At 38.6% G+C, this 16746-nt stretch overlaps 1 protein-coding gene across 2 annotated transcripts in view; it reads right to left on the bottom strand.

Moving 5' to 3' along the window:
* The window catches only part of MMP24 (matrix metallopeptidase 24), a 46222-nt gene extending 29483 nt beyond the window's left edge, over window positions 1-16739 (bottom strand). The window contains exon 1 of one of the 2 annotated variants that reach the window (XM_026680851.2): window positions 16617-16739. In XM_026680851.2, coding sequence (XP_026536636.1) covers window positions 16617-16739 — 123 coding nt within the window. Of the gene's footprint in view, window positions 1-16583 lie in introns of both variants that reach the window. The other variant, XM_026680850.2, reaches the window with a different exon arrangement.
* Between the last annotated feature and the right edge of the window lie 7 nt (window positions 16740-16746).

The raw sequence follows: 16746 nt of genomic DNA on the forward strand, positions 1-16746 counted from the left end.
TATATTGGCTTGTTTCATTTTTAGTTGAAACATGAATTAACAATTGTTGATATATTCACCTTTCTTGCTTTTTTTTAATATATGAAGATAACCATAGGACAATAAGAATAATAGCAAAAAGCAATGTTGGTCTATCAACTTTTCTTGGTTGCGTGTGCAAATTCAGATATTTTATCAGAACACAATTCTCAGTTCAGTTGCTATTCTTATTTTATGCATAAAAATATGATTTACCATGGATTCAATTTGTCCAACATTTTTCCAAATATAAAGTCTACTAAGAGAGCATTTTACATACTGTAATGTGGCTTCTATACTGTGGTTTGGCTAAGAAACATCGGCACTAAGAAGGCATACTAGATCAAACCAAAGGCATGATATGACCAAAGATGTGACAAAAATGGAAACAATGGATTGACATATTAATATTTAAACTACTGTATATTCAAGAGCCAATTTGATATAGTGCAATGTTTCTCAACCTTGGCAATTTTAAGATGGATGGATTTCAACTTCCAGAATTGCTGACTGAGGAATTTGGGTATTAAACTTCAGACAACTTACAGTTCCTAAGGTTGAGAAACACTGATATAATGATTAAGGATAGTCAGCTAGATACTCAGCTAGCTGACTGTGAGCTCTATTCTTGTCTAGAACTCCTGTTCAAGCATGCAAACTAGCTGGGTAATTCTGGGCCAGTTACTGTCTCAGCTCTAGGAATAAGGCAATGGCAAACTACTTCTGCAAATATTGCTAAGGAATGATATTTTTAAAGGAAAGCTTACAGATCGTGAGGGGCATTTAAGTTGTCCCTGTCCTGTGCCATATCTTCCTACAGATATCTCCCAACTTGCTCTCCATCTCTCAGAAAGCCCGGGTTTCAACAAGTGCTTGGATAAATGAAGGTAGGATGATAATCTACGTATATATAATTTATTATATAATTTATTTATACTATATAATTTATTTGCTAATAAATGTAATTTTCCCACTAATGCACGTATATTCTCTTAAATTCACCTCACCTGCATTTTATATCACCCCTCCTATTTTATAACACAAAAGTCAATCAAGTATTGATTGATCAAGTATGTAACTTCAATCATTCAAAACTGGTAATAGTACAGAAGAAATGGCAACTATAATCCAGCGTTTCCCTTTTCAAGATTCCAGGGATGGAAGACAGCCCATTCTATTCCTCCCAAATTTATATTATTTCCTATGCATCAGTAATGCCAATAGTATGCCATGACCATTGATCATATCCTATTCCTCACTGGGAAGATTCTGAAACCTTTCAACCAATTCAAATTTTCTCCATCTCATTCCCCACTGTTTTATGGTTCTGAAAATCTTGGGGATTTCTCAAGCTTGATAATACCTTTTACTTATACATGAATGATGCCATTTTGACTGCATCAAACCTGGTGTGAGAACTTAGCAATTTTAATTAATTGATATCATTACCTAAGTATTCCATAAAAAGCATCACCAGCATAAAATATACAGTAGTTGCAAATCCTGGTGTTGGATTGGTTGCAGATCTGTCAAGCATTGAGAAGGACTACAACTTAAATAAATTCAACATATTTCTCAGTAAAGTAGTGTAAAATAAGAGGTTGATAGGACATTAAGGGATTTTATCAATGACCTGCTTATATACTTCCTTACCTGCCACTTGGTAGCAAGCAGATGCACTCATGGAAGGAGAAAATCTGTCCTGACTAATCACATGTCAAGGTAAGGGATATTGCACTATTTTTACTTAGATTTGAAAATAACATTTTAAGCTACACCATAACACCATGTGATAATACACTCATAGACACTCCAAATGATCCTTACTAGATTGTATAACAACAACAACAACAAAAAAGCAAAATAACCCTTATAGATTTAACCAAATTTGGTGATGCATACGTAACTTCAAAAATAATTCTTTGGTATACTGGTTACCAGATCTGCATGTAAACTCCAGATACCCAGCAAAGAATAGCAGCAAAGAAATGCAAATACTTCAAACTCTATAGTCATTTTTACAACTCAGAGTTTTCAACAATAGTGAAGGACTGCGATTAAAAAAAAAATCTAGAGAAGAGCTGTCTTGCTTCATATTGTGGCTTCTTTAGCCTCATTTTGAGCCACAAGAATAAAAAACAAGAACTGACTTGGGAGATCACAACAGTCATGGTTTTATCAAGAATAACTGTTTTTTGGTAATTGCCTCTAACATCCATGATTTGATATACCTGCTAAGAAAAAAAAAGATATACTTAAAATGAGATTACAGAGGTGACAGCAAATGAAGTCCTTTCAATTATAAAAAAAATCCTTAGCTGGAGCTAGGGAAAAGATATAAATTCTCTTGCTTTGCCCATCAAATCTGACCTGTTCAATAAATAATACAAATTCCCTAAATAACTGACAATAATGGAATAATTAACTCAATAATAAGCACAACTGAAGATTTTATATTCTTGTGTTCTAAATAATCCTGGAATTAAGACTAAGTAATCCAATTTTAAGCAAAATATTTCAGTCATTATTTAAGTAATAAATTCAAGAATATTTCAGGGGAGAAATGTTGTATGTACAGTACAGTAAAGTTCTATGAAAAAAATATCTACCTCCTTTTGGATTTTCTGATTTTTTGTCACTGAATATTAACAGAAATTCACATGTCTTAAAGAATGAACAAATAGCATCATACATTGAATCTTAATTAATGTAGTTCATGAACATTGATAATGTAGTTCATCACGGGTACCAATTCCTCCTATATCCCCCGAGATAGTTGTATATCTTCCTATAGAGGCAGATAAGGTAATAGTGAGGTGATTACCTAGAAGATCAAACTTTTACAGATAAATGTAGGTACAATTATAAGAATATCTAAAAACTGTCCATGAATATTAGGGCAAAGAAAAGAGCATCAGTCCACTTTAGTTATTTGTAGTCAATCCACCATTAATTTGTTGCAAAAAGCCAGAAATGTTTAACTCATAAGCACCATCAATCACAAATCAAACTGAAATCCTTTTTCCAGTATTGTAACAATACTACTACATTACATTAAGAAAACGTATGTTCTGCCTAAGCTTAAATGGAAAGGTAGACCAATGTGAGGGATCATCTTATACGGATGTCAAACTCGCGTCACATTGATGTACCACCACGTTTTTGCCTTCACGGAGCTGGGCTGGGTGTGGCCTGTGTGTGACGCATCCAGGCCGTGGGCCACCACTGACACCCCTAGGCTAGGAGACCATCTGGAGCCTGGAGGGCTAGGAAAATATGCTGTTTGCATCTAGTTCTACCAAGCTAGGTCGGGTTTTTGAGCAGACAGCAAAGATAAAAAAAGAAGTAGGAAAGTACTCTGTAAAGAAACCACAGGAGACCAGTATATTTAACACAAGAATCAGCAAGTTCATTGGCACTGAGAATGGCCCTTCATTTTAATACTACCGGCAGCAGCAGCGGGAAGAATGGCTTAAGTAAAATGGAAACAAATCAGCACTCTGAATCAAAGAACCAGAGGATGTGAGAAACCCATGGTTTTGGCAAAGATGGCCATAGTGATCTAGTTTCAAAACAATAACAGCTGTCTGTATAAATATTAATAGAGGAACTAGAGGTTAAAAGACAAGCTTAAGTCACAGCACGTAACTCACCAACTTGAGCAGAAACAAAGGGAAGCAGAGAACTTAATTTAACACATTCAAAAGGAGAACATACCCACATATCCAGCACCCTGTTTCTCAGGGGGAGTATGGCAAGTAGTGACAGAAGTATAAAATTAAAAAACAGCACTTCCAGTGGGGTTTTACTGAATATCAGGGTGAGAAAGAAGTTCATAAGCAATACAAAACAATCATGAGTGGAAAAACTTTCAGCAGGAGATAGGGTACAGGTAGTCCTCAACTTATGACCACAGTTGAGCCCAAATTTCTATTGCTAAGCAAGATGTTAAGTGAGTTTGCCCCATTTTAAGACTTTACTTGCCACAGTTGTTAAATGAATCAATGCAGTTAAATTAATAACACTTAACAATTAATTGTTAAGTGCATCTGGCTTCTGACTTTCCTTTTCTGAAGGTCACAAAAGGTGAGCACCTGACCCCAGGAACCATTATGATGCAACCATCATAAGTACATGTCAGTTGCCAAATGTCCGAATTTTGATCATATGGCCACAGGATGCGACAGCTGTCAAACTGAAAAAAGGCCATAATTCACTTTCTTTTAATACTATTATAACTTCGTATAGTCACAAAATGAATAGCTGAAAGTTGAGAATGTAAATGGAAGGTGGGATCTTGGGAGGAAAAATTGACAACAGTAACAATGGGAGAGTTTAAGAGTGCCATTTCCAATTGGCTCAGCTGTTTGGGGAGTCAAAGGCAAGCGTAGGTGATAAGACAGAAGCCTACCATCACAGGGGGAAGCATATATGGTTAGGCAGATCCCCTAAGACAGTGGTCCCCAACCTTTTTTGTACCAGGGACCAGTTTCATGCAGAAACACTTTTTCAAGGACCGGGTGGGGGCGGTGGAGTCCGAGTTTGGTGGTTTGCTTGCAGACGTTTCATTACCTGACTAGGTAACATCTGATGTTGTTACCTAGTCGGGTAATAAAACGTCCACCAGCAAACCACCAAGTTCAGGGAGCGCCAAGGCCTCCTCATTGCAACCCTGAGCGACAGATATTCTCTTCTATTGGGACATTTAAAACGGAGGGTTTCAGCTGCAGATTCAGGAACTGCGCCTGGCTGAGGAGTGCCTTCAAAACTGAGCTCTGGGCGGCGGCGGCCCACAGCTGTCTCCGTGGCTCAGGACAAGTCCCTGCAGGACGGCTGAGAAGCCCCGCCTCTCGTCCCTGCCTTCCTCAGCCTCATCCCTCCCTTTAATAACTATTTGCCTCTTTTTCTCAGCTGAAGCCGCTCCGAAACAACCAGAAACGAAGGCAGGCAGGCAGGCAGAACGGAGCACTGGATTGAACCGCGGGCGGCTGTGTGGGGGTGAACAGGCGCTTCGGAGGAGCTGCACCGACAGGAAAAGCCACCCTGCCGGCTTCTTTGAAGCAGTTTCTTCCTGGGCTGGTGGAGGAGCGAGAGAGCGACTGAGAGAGGAATGAGGCGGGAGGAAACCGAAGCCACTGAGCCGGAGAGCAGGACAGGCTTTGGTTGTTAGAGGGCTGGCAGGCACTTCGGGGGCCTGGAGGCAATCGGGGGGCTGATCTGAAACTATGGCTTTCTCCCTCCCCTTCTTTCCTTTGTGTTCTTTTTTTTTATTTTTATTTTTAAACAAGTTTTATTAATTTTTAAAACACACAAATTGTCATTATTCATTACATGTTTAAACCTTTTTTCATTGTCAATTTAACAAGTCAGATAAATTTTAATTCTGTTTTAAACCATTTCCATACAAAATACCAAAACCTCTTATTCAATTTCTCTTTACTTCTCTTTACTCTTATTCAATATCATTATTATTATTTCATCTGTTTCTTTCTGACTTAGTTACCATTATTCTCAATCTATATTTCTACAATTTTTAACTAATTCTCCCCCCAAAAAGACATATACACACAACACACAAAACATAAAAAAAATCTTTTTGGAAAGTAACTTGGACCCAGGTATCTCTCTCTTCATGGACTTCAATTATATTCATGCTCATCTTACATATCATTACTTATTTTATTTACCATTCTAAGCCTTCTATATTAACTTCCCCACATATTTCACACTTCTTACTTCTATCTTAATTAATCATCTTAATTTGAATCATTATATTTATATCTTTTGTCCATTTTTTATCATCCCTTTGTCTCATTCCTTATAAAAAAAAAGAAAATAAGTTTCTCCTGAAATCATTAATCAGAGTATGATGCCTTTCTATCTCCCCCCCCTAAGTTAATCAAATTAATCTTTAAAATAATATCTAATACCCAATCCGATTTTGCTTGGTACATTCTATCTAACTAATACATCCAACATAATTAAGTACATAATTAGACAATAAATCCAAATATTAAAAAAAGATACTATAATAAAAATTTTATAATAACATCAGTACCATAGTCTTATTAAACTCTTTAATTAAAACAATATTCTAAACCTCCCCTATTATTAGGTTTTAAAGCCAATCATTTTTAAACATTTTAACATTTTAATCTCTTATCAACTCTTAAATCATTACAATACTACCATCTCATCTTATGTACCTTGCAAAATCTTTTTTTTAAAAAAAATTTATACTTTATCCATTATCCAAAAAAAATTTCTTTTTTTCATTTAATTTCAAAACATTGTAGCTTTTCTCCACCTTTTCCCTTTCTTTCTTCTCCCAACAAACCTTTCTACCCCCCTTCTTCTAGCCTCTGCCTTGCCAGCTTCCCTTCTCTGTCGTATTCCTTTTCCTTTTTGTTTACTATCATCATATTGGTTTTGCACCTTATTTTTCCCTTTCTTAAATGTTTTTTTAGATCTTAAGTCCTTAAGTCCTTTAATTTTCTTCTTTTCTCTTCTTTTCTTTTCTTTCTCTCTTCCTTCTTTCTGGATCAAGTTCTGAGATTCATTAAAAATGGCTCCTTTCTTTCTTTCTTGTTCCTCTGCTGTCTTCATCTGTTGTAATGTTTGTTGATAATTAATAAGCGCCATTTCTAAGAAAAGGAAAGCTTCTTCCACACCATCTTTACCATTTTTTTTTGCTTGTTCATATTCTTTTCTTAGTTCCTCAACAGAAAGAGCCATTATAAATCTTTTCTTTTCTTTTCCCCTTCTTTTCTTCTTACAACAACCAGAATATTCAAAAGAAAATAAAAAAAAATAAAACAGTCCCAAAGTTATCAGTCAGTCCAAACCAAGGCAGAGTTCTCACTTTCTCCTTCTGGGGTAATATCAATCCAAGAGAAAGAAAGTCCAAATCTGTTTAAAATCTTATTGCAATATATTCTAGTCTTCAATCCTTAAGGCATCTGCTCCAACAAAATCTTAGCATACAAATGTTTTCTTTTTAATCCTCTCTCTTCCCACTCATCGCTTAAAACCAATTTTCACCTAAAAGAAATAGGTTTCTTAATATCCAGTTATTTATTCCGTAGGAAAAGAGGGAAAGCTATCCTTTCAGCACCTTCAAACAGCCGCTTTTTTCCTCTTCTGGCAGGTATTATTCAGAAAGTCATACTTTTCAGGAATTTTATTAGATATGTCTTAGAGTCCTAGGAGCCAAGAAAAACTTTCTCCTCTCAATCACTTTCTCCACTTCCTCCTGCGCATTCTTACCCGGCTGCCAGCTTCTTTGTGGCGGCCATTACAGACCGCCGCTGCACGTCCTGGGAAAAGGGAGTTCTGCCGGCCAGGGAGGGAGTCTGCAGCACCCCCAAACCCTTCTCCGGATCCCCCTACCTTCAGCTGCCCCTGCAGGTGCAGCCTAGCTCGATACCCGGCTGGGTCGGAGCCCCAAAAACGGCTAGCGCGGCAGGGATCGCGCAGCTTCGCAAATCCCTGCCGCTCGCGAAGCCGACAAACCGGAAGAGCCTTTCCTTTGTGTTCTTGATCCCTGATCCCAGCAGCATTCACCGAAGGTGAAGAAAGCCGCCATTTTTATATATATTTTAATCACAATTATTCATTCTTTGCAGCCCGGTACAAAATGATCCACGGACCGGTACTGGTCTGGGGCCCGGTGGTTGGGGACCCCTGACTTAAGAAGTTCAGAGAATTTGTCTATTAAAAGGGTCACAGCTTCAACACAAAGCTGGGGTGGAAAGGCAGCAGCAATTATATCTAACTTGTAAATATACTGGTAATACATCACAGGGTGAAGATAGTCACCATGAGGATAAACAAAGACACCAGAAACTGTATCACATGGCTAAACAGGGTAAAGGATAAAGAATAATCAAGGAATCCAAGGACAGGGACAAAAGCAATGCTTATTTCAACTGACAAAATACTTGACCATGCCCTCAATCCAAAGCAAAGAATAGACTGGAAGAGTGGAACTTCAAAAGCAATATCTAAAATCCAGGGACATCAAAATCCAACCAAGCCAAGAAAAGAACATATATCAAGAGGAAATCAGGGGATAAACAAAAAAACAAAAAAGGGAAGGGAAGCCAGGATAGAGATCAGAGCAAGATCTGAATTAGGATGTTCCTCTGGGACTGTAAACACAAGCCTTTTGGGTGCAAAAAAACACCAATGCTCCAAGCTTAGAAAGCAAATCTATTCCCAATAAAACAAAGAAAATCCTTTTCCATATGTTTACAAGGAAATCTGCCCAAAAGAAAGCCTGTTCCTTAGACAAAGCCTGATTGCAACAGTCACTGGACTGCTAGCCTGATGACACATGAATGGACTTCCAACACCAACAGCAGCAACAACAGCATATTTTAGTGTCACAAGAGGAATGGCTGAGAGTGAAGAAACAAACAAGGAAGCATTCCCTTAAAAGGGAAGGGAGACAGAGGCAGAAAAATCAAGAAGCCAAAGAGGAAACAGAAGCCTCCTCAGGCAGCTCTACTGGACAAATCCCAACCACACCATAAATTGCTGAGGCTGGAAGGCAACAGCATTTGAGGAGGCTGGATAAAATTTTAAGACCCCTGGGGGTTTTTGGTGTCCCAGTGCAGGGGCATGTGGGCAGGGCCAACTTATCACCAGAACTACCAATTCACCCGAACTGGTCTGTACCGGCTGAATCCCACCCCTGCTTCCAACAAAGTCAGTGAAGCCAGATTTTCTTAATGATTGCATGATTTGCTGTATTTTGCATACATTGGATTGGGCTCCATTGAAGATCTATTTTCACATGATCCTATTTTGCCAGAAGGAGCACAGACCGAGGTGATCCATTGCTCCTATGAGTTTTTTTCACTTACTCTTCTGATTTGGAAAAGAGTCTCTGAATCTCAGGCACTTAGCTTCTTTACATAATTCTCTTTTCTGAAATAGGAAAAGGGAAGGGAATTGATGAAGGAAAGGGGATTAAGAGTAGAATCACTCACCAGATCCTATTTCCCAACAACTTATTAACTAACACTTCTGATTCCACTTCTTATATCATGTTGTGGAATACTAATTCTGTGTCCAATGAATACAGGTAATCCTTGTTTAACAACCCCTCATTCGGTGACCATTCTAAATTAGGACAACACTGAACGAGTGATACTTAATGGCTGGTCCTCAAAGTTCTGGCAGTCCCAGCACTCCTGTGATCATGTGATTGTGTTTTGGGAGCTTGGCTACCAGCTCATACTTACAAAAGTTGCAGCCATGTGAGTGCCATTTGTGACCTTCCCTGTTGGCTTCCTATAAGCAAAACCAATGGGGAAAGCAGCAGGAGGCTTCAAATTGCTCCCAGAAGTTGCTTGCATTTGGTCCTGCCATGGTCACACTGTTCCTCCTGGCTATCCACACACCTCCACTGCCCAGCAGCAGCTACATCCAAGTCCAGCTGCACTTATGTGGCACTTTGCTTCACCTCAATGGCTAGCCCCACAACCTTCTCTTCCTGGCAATAGCCACCTCCAGCCCTGCCATGCTTAAGCTGTTACCTACGCACCGTCCCCGGCCCAGCAGTAGCCATTTACTTGCCTGCTATCAAGCTACTGGGACTTGCTTAAGGATCTGCGATCCTTGCTTAACAACACTAACAGGGATTGCTGGGATCACGTGACATTGCTCTTTATGACTGCATTGCTAAGCAATGGAAATTCCAGTCCCAATTACTGTCGTTAAGTCAGGGCTATCTGTAGAGGAGACCAACCAATAAAGAAGAAATATTTATTCAGCAACAATTGTTGGATCTGTCCTATAGGGACAAAAATAGCAACAGGATAGTTATGCATGAGACAATGATACCTATTATCTTATAAGCAATTGACAAAAATAAATAAATAAAATAAAATAAAAAACAATGTGTCCATTTCCCTTTGGTTTCATTTATGTGTTTGCTTTATAAGGTTAAAGTTTATAGTTTTCACATGTACAAAGACACTTTTTCCCCTGTAAGGTCCTTTAAACCGCCGACTGGTTACTTCCCCATCATAGAATATCCTCTCATTAATATTACTTCAGTTTCCTTATATGTGACTGTCCATTTAGAGATAACGGAGAAGGGCCTTTATTTGTCCTTACAAAGTATAATAAAAGCATATTATTCTAATATAAGCATTCTAGTTTGCTTGTTGTAAATGCAATATCAAGGAATTATTTGGGAAAGATAGGAATAGAGGCAAGGGTTCTAAGTACCTAAAAGCAATCATTTTCATGTATTAATACTTAACTTTGATATCAAATAATAGCCTATTATAATGATCAAGTATGTATGTATGCATTTAAAATATTTGTATGGCTGTCATCTTAAAACCAGAACCCTAGGTGGTATAAAAAAAGAGTTTCATTTATTCTATTTAAATTATTACTATAAAGAAAATAAACATAAGAGTTCAAGTTTTTTTCCCTAAGATGCAGCTGCAGAAGAATTATAAACTTATGGACTACTATAAAATATATAGCTGGTTTGATATTGTTAAGGCACCAGGCTAGAAACTGGGAGACTGGGGATTCTAGTCACACCTAGGCACAAAGTCAGGTGAGTGACCTTGGGCCAGTCACTCTAGCCCTAGGGAGAAGCAACAGCAACCCACTTTCAAAAAAATCTGGTCAAGAAAATTGCAGGGACTATTGCCGGCAATCAATAATGACTTGAAGGCTCTAAAAAATACCCCAAACTATTGTAAAGCTATAGATGATTGCAAAGAAATCATCACACTGTAATTAGAAATATGCTTCCCATTTTTCATCATTAAAATAAGAACTGCCATCATTTATTTATTTCTTTGAATAAATATATTAGAATAATTATGAAGTACAGTAGTAATTTGGTTAAAATCTTGATCAAAGTTAGAAATAATACAGTAAATCTTATGCATTAACTATACATTCATACATGGATGATTATATTTGTATGGTTTTATTAAACATTATAAGGAATAACTATAAGCTAATATCTTAGTTTGTGTGCCTAAAGGAGTTTGGTGTTTATTTTTGAACAACAGTAACCTTCCCCAACTTAAGTAGATTGCAAATAGTTTTTGAAACAAAAGCAAATTTGGAAATCTATTTATGTTATGAGTTTGGTATTTAAAGGTCAAAAATTTAAAATCCTCAGAAGACTATGGATAGATCTTAAATAGCTCACTAAAAACAAAGCAATTGTCAATTACAAAGTATAAGCAGCAATTCTGATGTCTAAAGCAAGGCCCTTCACATTCATCATTCTAGTCATCTAAAGATTTTTCATAAACTGTACCACCATAATTACCATTTATACAGCACAAGATCAGGAGAATAAAGGTTTTGTATCTAAAGGAGGTGAAATCAGATGCAGAGATTTCCTCTGTCATAGTCAGGTATGGGTTAAAACCAAAACATAAAAATTATCATAAGCAGTTTCCAAGTGGAAGCTTACCTTCTTCAACCTGTAATGTATAAATGCTTTCCCAAACTTCTTTTTCCGCAAAGCACTAGTTGATCAGCAGATTGAACAGGACATACTCTACTGGTCTGCAACCATTTCAGTTTTATAGCTATTAAAATAATTAAACTATAATGTAAACTCTGGGCACAGTGCATTTTCGATTGTATGCCTCAATGACTAACAAGCCAGTCCTAATATTTGCTGCATCAGCAGACAAGTCTCTTTGGAATATATTGACTGCTGTGCCAGCATGATACCATGAAATAGGATATTCGGCTAGCATCGCAGACAGATATGTAATTGAAAATAATTATCCAATTCACCAAAAATTATATTAGTTCAAATTCCCAGTTGCTGTGTGGGAAGGATTGTGATGCAACTTTCTATTGAACAGAACTAATTTTATAGGTGATTTGATACCAGTGGCTTCATAGATACTGTAGTAAAAATATACACTTTTCAAAATAACAATTGTGAACAGAAATGTAAAATGCATTGCTCCATTCCAATAAATGTTTACAGAATGTATTATGGCCTAAAGTAAAAATAAAGGTTTTCTACAATAACAAGCTATATGCATGTAACATTTGTTTTGTGCCTTTTACATTCTGTTTTTTAAATATTTATATATATAATCCATTTTAGTCAGATTATCAATAGAAAAAATAGCAGATCTTACTCAAAATAGTAAAAAAATAATTGTCCATTGCAACTAATCAATTACTTCTCTAGCATTATATCTCCTGGTATATTACTTTAGAAGGAAATATTGATTATAGTATTAAACAATTGCTTCTAGGGCATTTCAAAGGTTGTCTGCCAACTAGAGAATCTGGATGCATGCTATTTAATTTTAATGTAGACAAACAATTACAATGTATGTTCTTTGATCTGTTGCTTCAATCTACAAGAAATACATCTCTACTTAACAAATGAATACAAAAACAGCACCAAAGACTGATTGCTAGGGCTCTACACTACTTCCTATTCAATCTCCCCAAAGTGGTTCAGAGCTTGAGGGAATACAAATGCAGCACTTGTTTGCAGCACCTTAAAACCACTATGGTATCCCAGGAAATGACCTAGAAGCTTTCAAGTGTCACAGTCAAGAGTTATGTTTGCGTTCCCAACTCCAAGGTACCGTTTGGATACTGACTCTGAAGAACTGCATGGCCTACTAATTGCTAAAAGTATTTCATGCAACTATTACTACAGATAAATGTAGTAATATTATCAAACTATGATGAAGATGGAGGCTTAAAGTGCCTTGATAAATAAAAATGCCTTGACCAAGTGTGAAAAGATTTGCAAAGTTGGTCCTAGTTGAACTTCCTGTGAGAAAGTGTTCCAAAGTCAGTTACCCTCTAGAAAATGTACTTTGATGTATTAGAACATAACATTTCCAATACCTGAAGGTACTTATGGAGCTTATCTGAAGATTTCTAGAAGCAAGAAAAGATGTCAATTTACACGGATTCTACTCCATCCAATTTAAAGTTGTGGAAAGAATACACTCACGAATGAAGGTGAATATACATGTCTCAGGATAATGTTGCAGGATCCAATCTGGGTCAGTCGCCAGAGGTTTAGTCTTCTGAGCTTTCAGACTCATTCTTGAGCTCATCAGAATTTCCCTGAGGATGGGCTCCAGCACAAGTCTGAAAGTTTGGAAGACTAAACCTCTGGTCCCGATGACCAACCCAGATCGGATCCTGCAGAATACACTCAACTTAGTGATAGTCTCATGTTCTTTCTAGTGAAGGCAACTACTTATTGCACCCTGTTGCGGTTAGATAGCTGTTATTACATCAAGCTATTATTGACTAATTTAAGGGCTTAATTTACTCCTAATTCTTTGTTTTCAGATTAGCAAGATGTGTGAACTTAACCACAATGGCTTTACATTATGTGAATGCATCAATTATACCTTGTTCAACAAACCTTAATTTTAAAAATTCTGGTTTAGCATTATATATGAATTCAACTAATGTTTCAGTTTAATGATTCTTCTAACAATACCATTCACCAATTCTTCTCACAATCCCACTTATAAAATTCTTCCGAGTATTGTTCCCTAGGCAATGCATTCACTTCTCATTTCTATTGGTTCCATTATTGATGCTTTTCTTAAAAGCCTATGACATTATATATCTCTAATACAATAGGAGACGAGACTACACCTGAATGTTGAGTAGATCTAGCAGACTAAGTGGCAGAGATGAGTAGTAGAGAAAGGTTCTACAAACTAGGATTCAGTAATCCAGAGCCAATCCATCCAAATATTGCCATCTTTAAATTATGTTCCAGAGAAAACTTCCACAATATACTATCAAATTATGTTAGTAAATTATCTAAGTCTCGCATTAAAGAGAGACTAGCTGCTTCTAGAGTTCAAGTAGCAAATGTCTAAAATGTTGAGGGATGTATAAGAGCATCACTCAAATGTGTCCTGCCAGCTGCCTGAAAAGAATTCTTAGAGTATAACCACTATAGTTTTTGGTCAAAATATAGCATTTATTTATATATATTTTCTTTCTTCCTCATTTGATAGATTTCCATATCAAATATCCAGACCGTTTAGATTTACTTTTGTATGTATGAGGTTAACAGAAGAATGTCTTTTTGTTATTTAATATAAAAGATGTCATCCAAATAATTTCTTAGCATGTCTACCAAAAATTACCTTTTTTGAACAGCAGATCCTTTCTCCTGCCAAATATTTATTTCAAACTGCTTTAGGAAGTTTCTTTAGTTTCAAGCTGTCACAACGGTTTTCCCCTTTGCGGAGCTGGGGCAGCTATGGCCTGAGCATGATGCATCCAGCCCGCAGGTCGGCAGTTTCCAATCAGCTTCCACTGGAAGATTCAGTTGTACGAATGCAGTCATGCATTAAGAATTATATATAGGTTAGTAATAAGGTCGCCAACATGACCGCCAATTTCCGATGACGGATATGGCACAAGAAGAAGAATAGGTTAAGTGGCCCAGCCACCAACTTGTTATATCTCTTTAGTTTATTAGGAGAGCCAAAGGAAACAGTAGTTAAGTCACTAGGCTAGAAAGCAGGAGACCATGAGTTCAAGTCCCGTGAAAGCCATGACAGCCAGCTGGATGACTTTGAGCCAGTCACTGTCTGTCAGCCCAACCAACCTCATATGGTTGTTGTTGTGGGGAAAATAGGAGGAGGAAGGTGTGTTGGATATCTTTGCTGCCTTGAGTCATTAGTAAAAATAATAAGGGCGGGATACAAATAAAATCAAAAAATTGATTTTGTTTACCTTTTCCTATTACTTATGGCAGGGGTCCCCAACCACCGGGCCCCGGACCGGTATCGGTCCGTGGGTCATTTTGTACCGGGCCGCAAAGAAGTGGGTGCCGCCATCTTGTTTCGACGGCGCTTGAGAAAGTGCTTCCGGGTGAGCTTGTTGGTCGTCGGTTGGAAAGCGGCGTTTGGGTGCTAAAGGGGGTGGTGGTTTCGAACGAAGAGCTGTCCCGGTGGCAGCCCGAAAGAGCCCGAAAAGCCCATCGACCGTGAAAAGGTACAAAGGAGGAGTTGAAGGTGGCGGGGAGAAGCGGGGAACGGCTGGCTGGCCGGTTGCTCGGCTCGCCTTGCCTTGGTCGTGTGTGCTGATGCTGGTACCAGTCCGTGTATCAGTCCGTGGATTGTACCGGTCCGTGGTACAAAAAAGGTTTGGGACCACTGACTTATGGGATCCATCATTAATTTATACCACCTTAAAATTAGTATATGCAAGTATATTCAAGAATGTAAAGAATAGAAACAAAATTGCACACTTCTTCATACTCTCCAAAATACTAAAAAGCTGTGCTATTAATGTATACTTCCAAGTGATACAAATGGTGTTTAGTAACTCTTCCTTTATTTCTTAATAGCCAGGTTGGTGTAGTGATAAAGGCACTGTCCTAGAAACCAAGAAACTCTGAGTTCTTACGCATGAAAGCCGAATTGTGCTCTTTCTTAGCACAACCCACCTCATAGGGTTGTTGTAGAAAAAACAGGAGAGGGGAGGGAGCATTATGCATGCTTGCCACCTTGAGTAACTAAGTTACATTATTCTCACTGCATATCTTCAATATTTTCAGCATTTTCATCATGGTTTTTGTCCGTCTGAGCTGATGCCACTGGAAGCAGTCTCACACAATGCCATCAAAGCTCGCAGAAAAGCTCCGAAATATCAGTACACACTAAGATCAGCACATCATCAATATTTACCAAACAAACAAACCAACAAAAAAAAAAACCCCAATCTATCTGAAGACATAACTAGACTTCCTTTTTGTGTTTTTTTCTACTACTTATCACAAAGCAAATCCTAACTCATTCAATAACATGCAGATACAGTGATAGATTGGCAGGTCAATCCGTAGAAAACTGGAAGCATATCCTTAAGGGTGTATAGGAAATGTTTTCAGTCCAGCAGAACTACTACCCCACCCCACCTCACCAAGTACGGCCCATTTGTCTGGTTCATATGTCCATGAAATCATTTGCCTTTACTTTCCCTGAATCCCTGAGCTTCAATTACCTGAGTTTTCCCTTGACCTGCAGTATTATCACTTCTTTCCTACTGAGGGAAAGTCACTCAGCCCTCCACTGTTTTGCATCACTGCCTCTGTGTAAAGTCCTCCAAGCCATTCAGGACAGTGGCACCCAACCAAATATTCCCTGTCCTTGTTTCTCCCCCGGCTCTCCTTCCTCCTGATAACAGAGAGAGAAATAGGAAGACAGCCACAGCCGCAGCCACAGCCACCAAAGCACTGGGGCACTATGATCTGCCTCCCACCCTCCATTTAGGTAAGGATAGGGCCACGCTGTCAGAGAAAGGGGGAACATCTTCACCAACCCCTCCCTGATAACCAGACAGGAGAAGGCTAATTGGTATGGATGGCTCCATCGCCCATCAGTAGGGATGACTCAACCTGCCTTGTCTTCAGCCCAGCTTGGCGAGCATCTTGCGCGGGTCAGGCAGCGACCACTTGGGGTGGGGAGGCGACGCCCGGCTGCGCTCCCCCACCTCCACCCGCAATGGAAAGCCTCTCCGGGCTCCTCTTATTTGTCCCTCACAGCACCCACCATAGCTTCCAACTCGCTGCTCCCCGTCCCTACCGGACCGACGCTAGTGTCTCCATAAGCGCAGAGCAGGGCGCTGAGAAAGGGCAGCAGGCGACGGCACCCCCAGGCTGAGGCTCCGCAGCATCCTCGCTGCCTCCGCTCCATAGCGGGGCCCATCCCTGCA

The sequence above is a fragment of the Notechis scutatus genome, chromosome 3 (genome assembly GCF_049901735.1).
Source record: "Notechis scutatus isolate UNSWTSFEM ecotype Mainland chromosome 3, rNotScu1.2, whole genome shotgun sequence".
NCBI lineage: Eukaryota > Metazoa > Chordata > Lepidosauria > Squamata > Elapidae > Notechis > Notechis scutatus.